Below are 14,350 nucleotides of genomic sequence, written 5' to 3' on the forward strand. Positions count from 1 at the left end.
TTTTTTTTTTTAGAATTAGCATCCATTTATCATCCATTAGGAAGCAGTACAGAGCTGAAACACTACAGAGAGCATCCGCTTTTAAGCAGATAATTTACAAAAGGCCTTTCCATGCGGATTGAGTTTGGCAATTGTTATGTAAATCGTTAATTAAATTGCCTTTGGCATAGATTGTGCTACTTCTGAGTTGTCTATGGTATTTTGCCATTGACTCGTGACTTAATTTTGAATGAATGATGCCACAAAATGAAATTGTCTCCTGCAATGTGGAGTGCCACTAAAAGCACCACTTACTATCTTTTTTAAAAAAGTTTTTGAGAGACTTATTTGCAGAATTTGTGGGTGTATTATTGTCCTGCAGACTCCAGATCCCACTGTAGTGGGTGTGAAAACTTCTCAGGGTTCTCCTCAGCATACATGTAGTGGCCGAGGAAGCCAGTTAGCCAAGGTCTGAGTTTAGGAGGGACAACTTCTTATTCTGATATTTTATGGTATAAATAATTGCATTGCTGATGTCTGCTGATCTTACTGATAAATAGTGTAGATGAGTTTGTTGCATTCCTTTGGATAATATTTGCAGACAAACACCTTATACATCTCCTAAAAAGGGTAATTTTCAGTTGTCTGTAATAAAAGGTGAAAGTGTCACTTTTCTAATGAGTATTTCCTGAGAACACGCAGGCGTGTTATTTTCTCGTTAAATTTTAAACTATATGTTCATTGATGCTGTGCATGGTTTTAAATGGTCTTACTGTTCAACATCTCTAAATTCACTTTGTCCATGCAGTATTAAGTTGTTGTCCCTGAGGACCTTTGATAAAAATTTTTTATTTTCTTGTCCAGTTGAACTTCTGTAGCTTTTAGTGGAGGGGATAGGGTAGTTGTGTGTGAGTAGTCTCCTATGTTGAAATAAATAAGAATTTTTTCCTGTAATCAGTAGCTGTCACTGTAATGATGCTATGGAGGGGGATAAAGAACATGTTGCTGATACAGTTATGAGGCTTTAAATGCGGGTAGGTGCTCTAAGACACAGAGCTGATACTGTAAAATAACTTCATTCTGTAGATTCATAGAATCATAGAATCGTTATGGTTGGAAGAGACCTCAAAGATCATGAAGTCCAACCATATGCCCAACGCCACCATGCCCGCTAAACCCACTAAACCATGTATCGAAGCACCACATCTAAACTCTTTTTGAACACCTCCAGGGATGGTGAGTCCATCACCTCCCTGGGGAGCCCATTCCAATGCCTAACGACTCTGACAGTGAAGAAGTTCTTCCTAATATCCAGCCTGAACCTCCCCTGGTGCAACTTGAGACCGTTTCCTCTTGTCCTATCGCTAGTTACCGGGGAGAAGAGACCAACCCCCACCTGGCTACACCCTCCTTTCAGGTAGTTGTAGAGGGCAATAAGGTCTCCCCTCAGCCTCCTTTTCTCCAGGCTAAACAGCCCCAGATTCTGTATTTATGATTTGTTCTATGTACTATAAGTGAGTATGAGTGTCTTTTCAAGTAACAATCATCATTCTGTGACTACTTGGTACCTGTTTAATGATGTTCACGGTAATATTCGTGTAACCCTGTTTAGTGCAGATTTTCAGGATTATTTGTGCACAAGTTTGTGCACACTAACTCATGTGGTAAGTATGATTTACAGATAAATGACCAAAAGAAACTATGTGGATACAACTGCTTAATTAATTGTCATTGCAGCTGCAGCTATAATTTTTAATTAACATATCTGGATTAACTTGTAGAAAGTCTCTAAGTATTAGTAAAATATTCTGAGGTTTAAGATAACACTATATTGTGTGATGCACAATAATTTTGATTTGGAGATTGGGAATTTTTATAGGCAGCAATGGGAAAAAGTATTAAATGTGGGCTATGAAGCAAGAGAGAATAATTGATAATCCTTGGAGGGCCCACGGTAAGCCAAAGCAGAAGGAACTTGGCATTCATAGTTTATACGCTCGTTTAAGGAGCATTTATGTTCCCTAAATATTGGTGCAGGACAATATTAGTTGGGTACAGAATGTCATTGGATTTCCTGAATGTATCAATGACTGCTGTGAGGTTGGGGATTATCTGAAAAATTAAACTGTTCTGACACATTGGCCTCCAAGAAGTATAAAATGTAGTGGATCTCAAATTCTCTCAATGCTTGCATTTTTAGAAAACTTTTTGGTAGTTAGAATAAAGTTAGTGAAAAATATATTTAAAGCTTTCCCTTTCCTATGCAGGATTTACTTCACTGATATTTTACATCAAACTATGTGAATTCTATTTTAAAACTGATTTCTTCCTCTTTAGTTATAGGAACTCCTAAATCTGTAACATATTTCATCTTGTTGTTAATTCACATCCTTTTTGTATGCTAATTGTCCCACATTGACCAACTCTCACCATACTGTTAGAATGGTGCGACTCATCTCTTGCATTAGAGGTTAAACCTAGGAAATAAGGCTGTATCTCTGGGAAAAATTAGCCAAAAATGTTATTTTGGAAAAGATGTACCAATGTAGTCATCTCTGAGGTCCAGGCTATTCAAACCAAGGCGTTTGTGGTGATGTAGTGTCCTCTGAAAGACCATCTAACTGCGCTGGGTAAAAACATAGTATAATAATAAATACAATAAATAAAAACATAGTATAATTAATAAATAATTATTGTATTGAAGATTGCACTCTGGTTAGCTTTTCCATAAATCCTTGTAGAAGCAGGTTCTACTAAACAGCTTGATTTAAAAACCAAACCAAAACAAAACAAAAAAAAACCCACAAAAAAACCCAGAACAAAGTAACCCCCTGAACTTTTAATTGTGCATACTGCATACTCTTTCTAGTATTTAAGAAGAATTCTGCCTTGCCACTGGAGAGAATCCTGGTCTTTTATTGTATTGCATATGTGTTTCTTGCTGTATCTGCTGTGGTGCTGTGAATCTCCGTGTCCCTGCTTTGTGTGTCAGGGGTAATTAGCTGCAGTTGTTCCCCATAATGTCAGTGGGGACTCCTGGGTATCTCATTTCCCAGTGCCAGGTTGGAAATGTTCTAGCTGCTGATAAGAGGCATGGAGATCACGAAATGATATTTATGAAGTGTTGACTTGGCCATCTGGACCTGTTCTGATCTTTTCTTTCAATGCCTAATCTTTCTGTTTGAACCCAACAGGACTGCTTTTCCGTGGAAGGGGAGGACTTGAAGCATGACTTTGAGCGGTTACAACTAGCCATGGAGATGGTGGGATTTCTTCCCAAGACTCGCAGACAGTGAGTTTATTTTCCTTATTAATAGCTTGAAGATTATATTAGTTAATATAACCTCCATAATCAGTGAGATAATTCACCTGACTTGAGCTAATATAGATGCTGTGCTCTGCATAACATATCAGACTGGTGAGGAGGAGTAATTGTTGCGACACTGGAAGGAGGCTGCCCAGAGAAGTTGTGGAGGACCCATCATTGGAAGTGTTCAAGGTCAGGTTGGACAGGACTTTCAGCAACCTGGTCTAGTGGAAGATGTCCCTGCCCATGGCAGGGAGGTTGGACTAGGTGATCTTTGAAGGTGCCTTCCAAGCCAAACTGTTCTATGAATAATGACACTTGACCATTCATACAATAAAAGAGTAAACAAAATCTGAAGATATAAACAAAATATGCCCATCATTACTGTAGTTAACAATTCTCTTTATGCAAATGGAGCGTTGGCAGGAAGTTGGCACCTTGAAGAATTTTTCAACCGTTCGTGAATAGCCATACCTTACTCTGCATGCCATGAACCCAGATCCTGATTTAATCAGAAGTCCTGATTATTAGTTATCATACTTAATCTTTTGCATGCAAATACTGGTTCTGTAGACTCATTTCCAACTGGTGTTTGTTCACTAATTCACTGGAAGTGTTGGTGGAAAAACTGGACTTAGCTGGATTACAGTACCGGCCTCCACTGACTGCAAGGAATTATATGCTTCATATGAAGGTCGTCTTCAACCAAACCCACAAAATAATTCCTCTTGTGTTGATCGTTGGCTTGAAAGTCTTGAGTAGGTTTGAATGAATTTGATAAATGTGTTACTAAGGTTAGTAACAGGCATAGAAAAATATGTATTTAAAAAATTACCTCAAAGTGAGTATGATTTTGACATCTTAAGTGTTGCTGAAAAGCACATCAGTAGCTGGAACACAATGAGAAATCTTGTGCTTTTTCAAGTCAAAGTGTTCAAACAATAATTTAATGAACATGGTTCCTTTCTGTCTGAAATCCTGGAGATTTATGTGAGAACAGATAATTACTGCTTTGTACTAATGGCTCTTGAAACCCTATTCATCAGCTTGGGTAAATGATGTTTAAGATGCTGAAGTATAACTTATTTCTTGGGTTGTTTTTTTTTTGGCAAATGGATGGATTACCTCCTGTTCTTTTAAGCACCATTTTTCTTGCTTTTTAACATGTATTAGAGCCAGCAGTTAGAAGCCCTTAACTGTGAGACGTTGTCCTACCTTCTGTTCCAACAAGAAATTTTCACCTACCCGAGAATCTTTTTCATAAGCTTATCATTTATCCCTAGCTTGTAACAAATCGATTATGAAATGACTGCTTTTTCTCAATCTGTTCCACACACGTGGATAAACCCAAGTATACATACTTCTAGTGTAAATATGTTGCATGTCAGCATGCTTCCTTATCTTTCAAGAATCAGGTTTCAGCAACAAGGTTTTTTAAAGCCTGTTTAGGGTTCAGTAAGGGAGTATAATTGTTGGAGTAAAGCAATCAGTAAGTGTCAGGACTGAGCAGAGTTGTATGTCACAGTAAATTCATGCTTTTGATTTACTATGCAATAACTTTTCTTGGCGCATAAGTTCTTGTATTTCTCCTAGTGAATTTTTGCTTGTCAAAAACCAGTGCATTTTTCGCTGTATGAGCAAATTTATTCTGCTTGGCATTGTACAAGTCTAACACGAATAAGTAACCACCTTCAGCTGAGTATAAAAAGGAAGGACATTTAACTATTACTGTACTTTTGTAAGTGATTGTTTATAGCAAAACACGGGGTTTCACCTTTGTGGAAACAGTTACAGAAGAGAAATTTTTATAATTGTGTCCCTGTAATTCACGATAAAGAATTGGTATCCATTGTTTAGAGATAAGGAAGGACTGGCTTGGAGAGGTGAAGGTATATTGTCCAGATAAGCTGATGGCATGGGTAGGAATCAAATTTGATTTTATTAATTTTTAGCTCCCTGGAGAATATAGAAATAGGGACCAACAGAGTTTATAGCTGAAGTCAGCCATGACTTGGTAGTCTCAAAAAGCTCTTTTTTTGGAGGAGTGAGGATATAACTTAAACGTGACCAAATTCCAAAAAAGAAAGAAAAATTTGCTGGATAAATTTACTTGAAGTGTAACATCTTTTCTCTGTCTCAGTATGCTTATATATTGTAAAAGCATTTATGCTTTTTTGTGTAGTCTTCCTATCTGGGACTCGATCTGAGAATGTGGTAAATACGTGTGCCAGGAGACTAAGAAATACCACCTACATGGCTGAGTCCGGTCTCCCCCTTAATTTAGACAATTGCATGATAGACATTTAATCTGGATATCTAGATTACTCGAGGATTTAGTTTTTTCTTGTAGTATGGCGTGCCATTTTATAACCATGGATTTGATGTGTTAAATAATTTTCAAGAAAGCCGTACCAATGCAAGTTTGGTACTTGACTAAGTGAAAATATTTTTTACATGAGGCAAATTGGATGCTTCATTTAGGCATTATTTTTGAGGGAACATTTGGAGGTTTGGGACATAAACTGCTTTGGACTGAAAATTAGAAGAATGAATCAAAACCAAAAATGGCACTTGGATGTTTGGGGATGTGGTTTGCTTTTTCGTTAGCTTTAAGAAAAAACAACCGAGTGAAAATGAATTCTCTCTATTGTCTTTAGAATTTTCTCTCTTCTGTCTGCGATACTACACCTGGGTAACATACGTTACAAAAAGAAGACTTACCGGGATGATTCCATTGATATTTGTAACCCTGAAATACTACCTATTGTGTCGGACCTGCTGGAGGTAAGCCTTCACTTTCCATCCTGTAAAGTTCATGCCTAATGAGCCAGCTCTGTTTTATAATGGAATTTATTTCCAGTTTCACTGAAGATTAAGTTCTCTTGTGTTACTGTTCATATGGACTGTTCATGTTTGCCAGTGAAAAGTTACAAAGATTTTTTTTTTTTAATGAAGTTTTTAATGTAGGGTTTTTTCACCTACTCTTCAGCTTCAGGTTTAATTGACTGAAAATACTGTTTCTCTGATTAAAATTTGAAAGATTGCAAACCAGTTCTAGGTGGAAAGCAAACCTGCCATTCAGTGCAGTAGTTTCTTCAATCACCAGCCATCAGCTCCCTCACCAAAATTCCCTGATGCTTCTGAAATCTGTTCCAATAAACTAGAGCAGTTGTAAGACCATCAGCCCATTCTTCTGGTTCAGGTGGCAGCTGTAGGAGATGCTGAGCTCACTTGCTGTGTTTTGCTGTCTGTTGTGACCCTGCCAGCATCCACAAAGTTTGTATTAGAGATGCTGGAGAGTGCATCCCATCCCTTTAGTATCTATTTATGGACCTATTATCCATGCATTTATCTAGTTCTTCTGTGAACCTGTTGATGCCATCAGCTGTTTAAGACTCTTTACTGAAAGCACTTTGTCCTCTGTGCATCACTGCTGTGCCAGAATCATTTGGGAAAGTTTGTAGATCTCAACCTGGTTGGCCCAGGGCCATATCCAATTCTGTAAATCAGTGGAAAAGTGCTAAGTAAGTTTTTAGGAGAGCTGCTCTGTTAGCCCAAGCAGGTTATGAAGCTGTGGCATTACTTTTTCATGAGAAAAGTCTTCATTGCAATGAGCCAACTTGTCCTGCGCTTGCCTTACATGTTCAAGAGCTGAGCTCAACACCTCTTGATGCGGATATAGGTGGCCAGAAGTTCTTGCCGTCTCACTTTTCTTGAAACGCTCCAAACCATTTGTAACTCCAAAGGATACTGAAGTGTTATACTTGTAGTTCATTAAAACAACTATTTTCTTTGTCCCTTTGTACTTGCTCGTTGGTGTGGAATGTTAATTTTTGCTAATTTTATGGTAGCATCAGAAGATAACTCATCATTTTGTGTACACGTGATGGTTTTCCCATTCCTTCCCTTAAATAACACTTGTGCTGTCTCACTACCTAAAGAACTTGGAATTACCTCTCGCAAATTTTCATAGCACTTCATTAATGCTTTGAATTTAGGGAGGGGAAAGCTGCTGTAAAATATGGGTATAAGCAGCTGGATGCTCTTTGCATCTTGGCCTTGGACATTGCAGAAATAAACAGAAGGAAAATATGAGTTTGGAGGAGAATGTTGTTGATCTTACCCTGTTAAAAATGGCCATAGCGAGAGCGCCAAGTCATTTAAGAAATAATTGTTTTTTAAAAAAGCTTTGGTTAAGAGAGTGACTTAGAGATCTGAAAAAGTTCCAGGCTTTGGGTCTTTGCCCTGGCTTTCTTCTGCAAACAAACTCTTCTGCAACATCTGCGTGCTGGAAGGTATTGGGTTATTTTTTGCATGTGTACATGTGAGATGATGCATCAGTTGAGCCATACATATCCAACGGTAGCTTAGTGCCATGGTCTGGTACAGCACAGAGCACAGATACCATGCTCACTTGCAGATAGTGTCAATAGTATTAAAGCAAACAAACAAACAAAATATATATATTTAACTTCACCATTTTGAAAAAGCACTGGAATCTAGTGTAACTGAGCAAAGTGATAGATTTCTGTTCATCTTGGTAATTCTTTTGCAAGCTAAATGACCATATACAGCATAAAATGCTTGTTAATTACATCAGGACAATGCAAATCTCAGGTATGATCTTGTGGTGAAATACATTGCTGAGTTTGGGTAAGTGGTGTTGCTTGTCCTTAAAGTTGCATTTTTATGATAATTTATCCATGGAATTGGAGACATTGATTGCCTCCAAGTGTAAACTTTCTGATAGACCCACTCCCCAATCAGCTGAAATAAAACCAATAATCTCATTTTCAGAAGAGGCTTGATTTCTCTTTGTGAAATGCTTGACTTCTGTTTCTTTGCAGACCTGAATAGACCTTGTAATGCTTATTCAGATTTGGCCAAAAGGGATGGCTGTAGAATTCCAACAGATGAAATAGCATTACAAAGAGCATGTGTTGCACTTTATTTGTTCGTTAGCTACTTACAACTCTCCAAATTAAGTGTAGTGAATTCTTCTTGGGCAAAGACCAAAAATATTGGTTGAAACATTTGACACTTTGTATTTTGTCTTATTAAGGTAATTATTTTTATTACTTTTTTCTTGTGGTCACTAAACAGTATACAGTTTTGCTTTTCCTACCATTGTTTCTAAAAATATGAACTGGCTTGAAAAAGTTATTAATCCCCTCTCTGGATCTTGGCATTACTCGCTAAGACTGAAAAATCATCTTGGAATAAAAATAATATTAGTTGGCAAATAGTTTTCATACAGCCACTGGGTGCTTGGCAGGATGGTCTTGAGCGTAGCAAAATGATAGAAGAAACCACCTTTTCTGTGATGATACTTACTTGGGGGGGGCTGTTTTGCTTTGAGTTTTTTTTTTCCTTAAATGACTTGCTGGATTTGTTCAGTCAAGGATTTGACATGGAAAAGAGAAGAAAATATTCCACCTGGACTTGGTGGAAAGACTCTGAGAAGCAGGAGCTGAATTGGCCATCTCTGAGAGCAGCCAAGAAGAAGGGATGTAGAAGTCCTCCTGCATGGCACCGGTGGGGCAGCAGCCTTCATGGGGAGGAGGGGAACCAACAGCCTGGCTCAAATGAAAAATTTACGCAAAGCTAAGATGTTTTCACCCTCCAAAGGAAAGTCTGGCCCAAATTATCGTGAGCTAGCTGGTGTACATTGGAGCCTCTGAGCCTCCAAGGACAACTGGGGGAATTTCCCTGCTGCAGCAGTTAATGCAACAACACTGAACACCTATCCTTCCTCTGTATAAAGAGATTTGTGTCCCTATAAAATGAAGCTAATATACAGATATTTTTTTTTTTAAGGAATCTGGGAGGAGATAATGATCTGCGATGGATTTGATTTTTCTTAGATACCAACAACCCCATCCAATATGTTTTTGGTTTATTAAAACATTCAGACCAGCAGTTGTTGAAAAAGCAAACTGCAATATAGGATTTTGGCCAGATTCTGCAGATCATTGTTTCATTTACAGTAAGACCCTGATTCCATTTTTTTTTTTTTTTTTTTAAAGCATAGACGTAGCGTGTGGATTATGCGAGCCTTTTGGCAGGTTTTTCATGACCTTTGTTTAAACTTTGCTGAAATGCCGTGCTGTAGCATGATGTCAAGCCTGCCTGATGGATCGAGCAGACATGGAGTCCTGTGCAAGCACTGCAAGTATCAACGGTCTTCTGTAGAAATCATAGAGGATTCTGTAAAACTGGGGAAAACTTTTGTGTTTCTGGGGAAAAGCCTAGAAAGGCTCATTTGTGGGCTTATCAACAAAAGCAATCTATTAGAAATGATCTAGTGTCAGTTGACCTTAAGAGAGACTTTTTTTTTTTTTTTCCATTAGAAGAGCAGGTCCATTTTAATTGTGTACATGTGCTAATACTGGAAATTATTTCCATGGATGGAGCATTGAGTAAGGAAGGCAAATTCTGTCTTTGCTCAATGGAGCAGTTTTATATTCAGTCTTTAGGCTTAGGTAACCAACCTCATTGCAAATAAAGGTAAATATAAGTTATCAAATCTCCTAAATTAGTTTTGCCAGATCTCTTTTTTGTATTGATGATGTTAGATTTTGGAGCTAATGTCTACCTCCATGGGAGATTTATGTGCTCAGTTTCTTTTTCTACTAAAAAATTGTCTTCAGCTTCCCAGAGGGATCCCACAGATGTGCTCTTCATGTGATAAACATCTTAGAAAGTAATTGGGGAGCAAAAGAAAGGTGAGGATTATAAGACAACCAGTGCTTGCATCCAGCTTTCTCTTCTGGATCCATTTTCCAGACTAAGTTTTGGGGATCACAGAATGATAGAGTGATTTGGGTTGGAAGGGACCTCCAAAGTTCATCTAGTGCAACCCCCCTGCAGTAAGCAGGGACATCTTCATTGGATGCAAAGCTCTGACCCAGAACTTGAGTCAGATAACTTTCTGGTTGTTTGAAAGAAAGCCTGAAGGAAAACTTCAGTTCGTTTTCAAGAAGAACTGATAGAAATCTGAATTTTATCTTCTGTTACTCCACACCAGGCAGCTTTTGAACGAGTGTTTAACACTGTAATACCTTTCTCAAATATGGGACGAGAGTCAAAAAGCAATGTTTTCTTGCTCTTGAGTTGGAAAAGGTTCATTTTTCTTCAGCTGCTATAACATAATACCCCAGCATTACTGGAGAAGCAATCTCTGCCTGCCTTGGCTCCAGCCCAGCCCTTGTGGGAGCCAACTGGCTGTCTGCTCCCCGCTGCGCTCTGCTGACGTTTATAGCCGTGGCAGCATTGCTGGTCATCCTTCACTGGGTTTTAGAGCTCTAGTCATCCAGTCTGCTCAGCGTTGGTTTGACTTGCATGTGGCAGTGAAGTCTTAAATCTGTATTTTGTCCCTGTAATTAAGATATAAACTCCTGTAGCTTTTTTTTTTTTTTTTTAAAGAAGGAGAGCAGGACTTGCCCTTTGGCACCAGAAAGCAAAAATCCATGAAACATAACTTGGAAGTGTAACTCCCAGGGCACAAAATAAAGTAGTAAGTTGTGCTCTCCTCTTTGCTAATCTACTAGGATGTTTTTTCTCTGTTTTAGTGTATCGCACTTGCTGGAGGAGGAAGCACAGGATATATGCCATGGGGAAGATGCAAGTTTCTCCATGCACCAGGTGTCCTTAGTCATCAGCGTGTGCCGAGTTTATCTTTAGAAAGCTCCTGTGGCTCCTCGTTGTCATCAGGAGTCAGCTATGTTCAAGCTGTGACCTTAAATGAAAATTAGGATAATTTGGCTGTACCCATGGTATTGTCTCTCAGAGGTGATGAAGCGATCGAAGATCAGGCTCCACTGGGTTGTAAATGCAGGCAGAGACCCAGGGAGATGCAGGGCTTAAATTCCTATCTTTGCCAAGTATGTTTTTGTATGAGAAGGTGATTCGATGCGATCCATCCGGGTCAGCTCCCAGAAGTCTGGAGATGAAGGACGCACATCTGCCGGTCTCATCCATCAGGAGGAACAGGGGGAGAAGGAAACCAGGGTGAACGTTAAATGAGAATGGTGAGGGTAGTTGTTTAAACCATTTAAAATCCCTGTGTTTGCTGACAAATCTGGGACTTGGAAGCATTTAGGTTGTTTAAGGATATTACGTTGGGCTGTTTTGATTAGTAATCATCTGATACTCCTCTGCCTTGTTGCCTTTGATAATTAAAAAAAGCCAACGTGCTGGCTGCAGGTTTGCAGCATCCCTGAAGTAGGATAACGGATTGTGTAAAACTCACTTTTGTTCCAAGTTGTGCGACTGAGGGCGGGCAGCCGATGGTCCTGCCGTTGCAAGCTGCTGGAAAAGTGTCCGCGTTTTACCTGCAGAGCTGAAATTTTAGAAAATTGTCATTTTGCTGAATGTAGAGGAATAGAAACCAAATGCAAAAACTTACTGAGGATTTCCAGATGAACCAGAAGATTATTTTTCTTTTTTCCACTTGATTTTGAGAGGTAAAATCAGATCACAGGGACTGGGGGCTCTAGGGTATTACTGAGGACTAATGAAATGAACCCCAAGGTGTTGACGTTTGATTTCCAATGACATAGACCTTGCTGGTAGGTGAAGGTCAGATACAGATGACTTGATGTTTTCTGCTTTCTGCACCACAGCAACAAGTTCTTGTTAGTGGGTGTTGCAGGAAAAGTCAGTTATATAAAAATGCACTGGAGTTTATCAGGGAGACACGCATCACAGTATTTTTGGTAGAAAGTAGGTTTTTGTACAGAAAACGTAATTATTGCGATGGTTTGAGATTTCTTAAGTTCCACTGACTTATTTGCATTACTCTTTGTACCAATTACTGGATTAAACCAATAAGTCAAAGTACATAAATTACTAAGTTTCCCATCATCTGTGTCAAATCATAAATGGTTTACCTGGGATAAAAATACAGCCTTGGATGCCTTCAGAAATGTGGATTTGGTGCTTCTATTCTTCATCAGAGATGTTCTGAGCAGATCTGGTGTCTGTGTGGAGTCCTTCAGTTAGGATAAGCAGCTTGTATAGATTTCAGTGCAGCTTCTCAAGCAACAACATCTCCATATCAATCCATAGCTACTAACTCTGGACTCAGAGGTTTTCACCCAGACTAGCAATTGTTTTTTGGCATTGAAATTTAGCAAAGAGCAGTCAACGAGTCAAAGTATTGAGGTCTAACTTATGTATAAGCAGATCACCATCTATCCTGGTAGAGAGGGCACACTTCTGAATTTCTCCAGGGGATATCAAAATAAGAGGAACTTGAAACTCCTCAGAAAAGAGGTTTTCTCCCCAAAATTTGTGGCAGGTACCACTTAATTTGTTGGCACCGTTTACCTGTTTGCCGAAGTGTCTGTGTTTACACAACTGCTTTTTTTTTTTTCTGCAAACTGGTTTCTGTTTCAGCTGATTCGAGATTCTTGTTTCGCAGGGAACGGGCGTCTTTAGGGAGTAAATATCAGGTGCTTTTCAAAAGGTTTCTTCCTCCTCCTAATTCCTCCCCACCCTAAAAAACATCAAAAAACCTTTCCACTTGGATATTTCTTAAACTGATGACACTATTTTGCTTATTTTTAGAGTAGTTTCTATGATGTCATCTTGACAACACTAGAAGGTTGACTTATTTTGCCAACAAAAAGTGTGGGAGAGAGGAGCTGCACCGGGAATGAAGGAAACCAATGGGAAATTGCTAAAAATGCGATGACTGAATGCAGAAAATCAGGTTCCCTTGAATACAGTGGTGTCTGATTTCTGATACTGGATTTATGTGCTGAGTTGTCTCCTCCCAATGGCTAGCTTGTTCTTATGCATTGAACATTAACTCTTCAAGGGCTGGCAAAAGCGTTTTAAATTTTAAAAAAAATTATAAATTTTAAATTAATGAAAATGTTCACACTTAAAATTTATTTTTTTTAAAAAATCAGGTTTTAAAAATTTTATTCATAGAATAATCATTAACATCAAAATTTTTCTTTTTAGGTAAAAGAAGAGATGCTGTTTGAGGCCCTGGTTACCAGAAAGACAGTGACAGTAGGAGAGAAGCTGATCTTACCATACAAACTAGCAGAGGTCTGTACATGATGCTTATTATTAAAAGGGCAACTCTTGGGGTGGTTTTCAGCGCTTTGAGATGTACACTCAGCTCTGGTAGAGATTCTTTTAGTTTTTATTTATGTAAAAATAATGTAGGAGAAGCTAATGTGTATGAATCTAAAAAATTATTGACTTTACCTTCTACACCATGCCTGGAAAGCAGGTTTGCACTTTATTCTGTAATAAGTTTTTAACTGTTTTAATGACTTAAAGGTTGTGTAAGCGTTCTCCAAAGCAGAATTGCGCGTTGCTGCATGTATATGATACAACTAGTAGTCTTAAACTTAGCACTGATTCGTCCGACAGCAGAGTGGTGACCTAAGACCACCAGGAAATTTTTGGTGGGATCCGAAGTACCTACGTTACTCATCGTTTTTGTATAGGAGGAACTGCAGATCCTCTGTAGAAGGTTCCCATTATCTTTTCTTCAGACCTCTCACAACCAAGGTCCTTGCATTGATGCTTTGGAGCAGCCGTAACTCCATCAGCTGCTCTCAAACTTGAGTGTAGTCTGTGCTGCTGCTAAGCATAGGGCTGGCACTGCATGAAATGTTTAACTTCTCTATTATGGTCTGTCTCAGGATTATAATGTCAGCAAACACATATTTTTTTTCATGTGGTTTCCAGGAATTTTGAATTGTATTCTGTGGCTGGTAAACAGAAACACCTCTGTTTTCTTATATTCTCCAAAGTATATAAGCTCTATTCTGCTGCAATAATTGTTTTGGCTGTTTCTGCATCTAGTGTTCTTGTATCTTCCCCCCCCGCCCCGCCCTAGTTTAAGAATGTTGTGCATGGCATCACACCACGCTTGGTCCCTTCATTCCCCCTTGTTGTCATATGGTTGTATGAGAATTTGCAACATCTTGAGTAACATCTCTGAGAGCAGTCCGTTGTGTCGCAAACAAATAAGCACATGGTGTGTTCTCATTAGGGTCAGCTGTAGATATTTTGATTATTCTCCCCCCCCCCCCCACA

The 14,350-nt window shown here is 38.8% G+C and overlaps 1 protein-coding gene across 1 annotated transcript in view; it reads left to right on the forward strand.

Annotated features, from left to right (window-relative positions):
- The window catches only part of LOC104162836 (unconventional myosin-IXa-like), a gene marked incomplete at its 3' end in the record, with an annotated part of 35,723 nt that overhangs the window by 11,761 nt on the left and 9,612 nt on the right, over nucleotides 1-14,350 (forward strand). Inside the window, exons 5-7 of the mRNA XM_009701664.1 lie at nucleotides 3,174-3,271; nucleotides 5,944-6,070; nucleotides 13,259-13,348. Coding sequence (XP_009699966.1) covers nucleotides 3,174-3,271; nucleotides 5,944-6,070; nucleotides 13,259-13,348 — 315 coding nt within the window. The remainder of the gene's footprint in view (nucleotides 1-3,173; nucleotides 3,272-5,943; nucleotides 6,071-13,258; nucleotides 13,349-14,350) is intronic.

Source organism: Cariama cristata, unplaced genomic scaffold, assembly GCF_000690535.1.
Source record: "Cariama cristata isolate BGI_N322 unplaced genomic scaffold, ASM69053v1 scaffold15216, whole genome shotgun sequence".
NCBI lineage: Eukaryota > Metazoa > Chordata > Aves > Cariamiformes > Cariamidae > Cariama > Cariama cristata.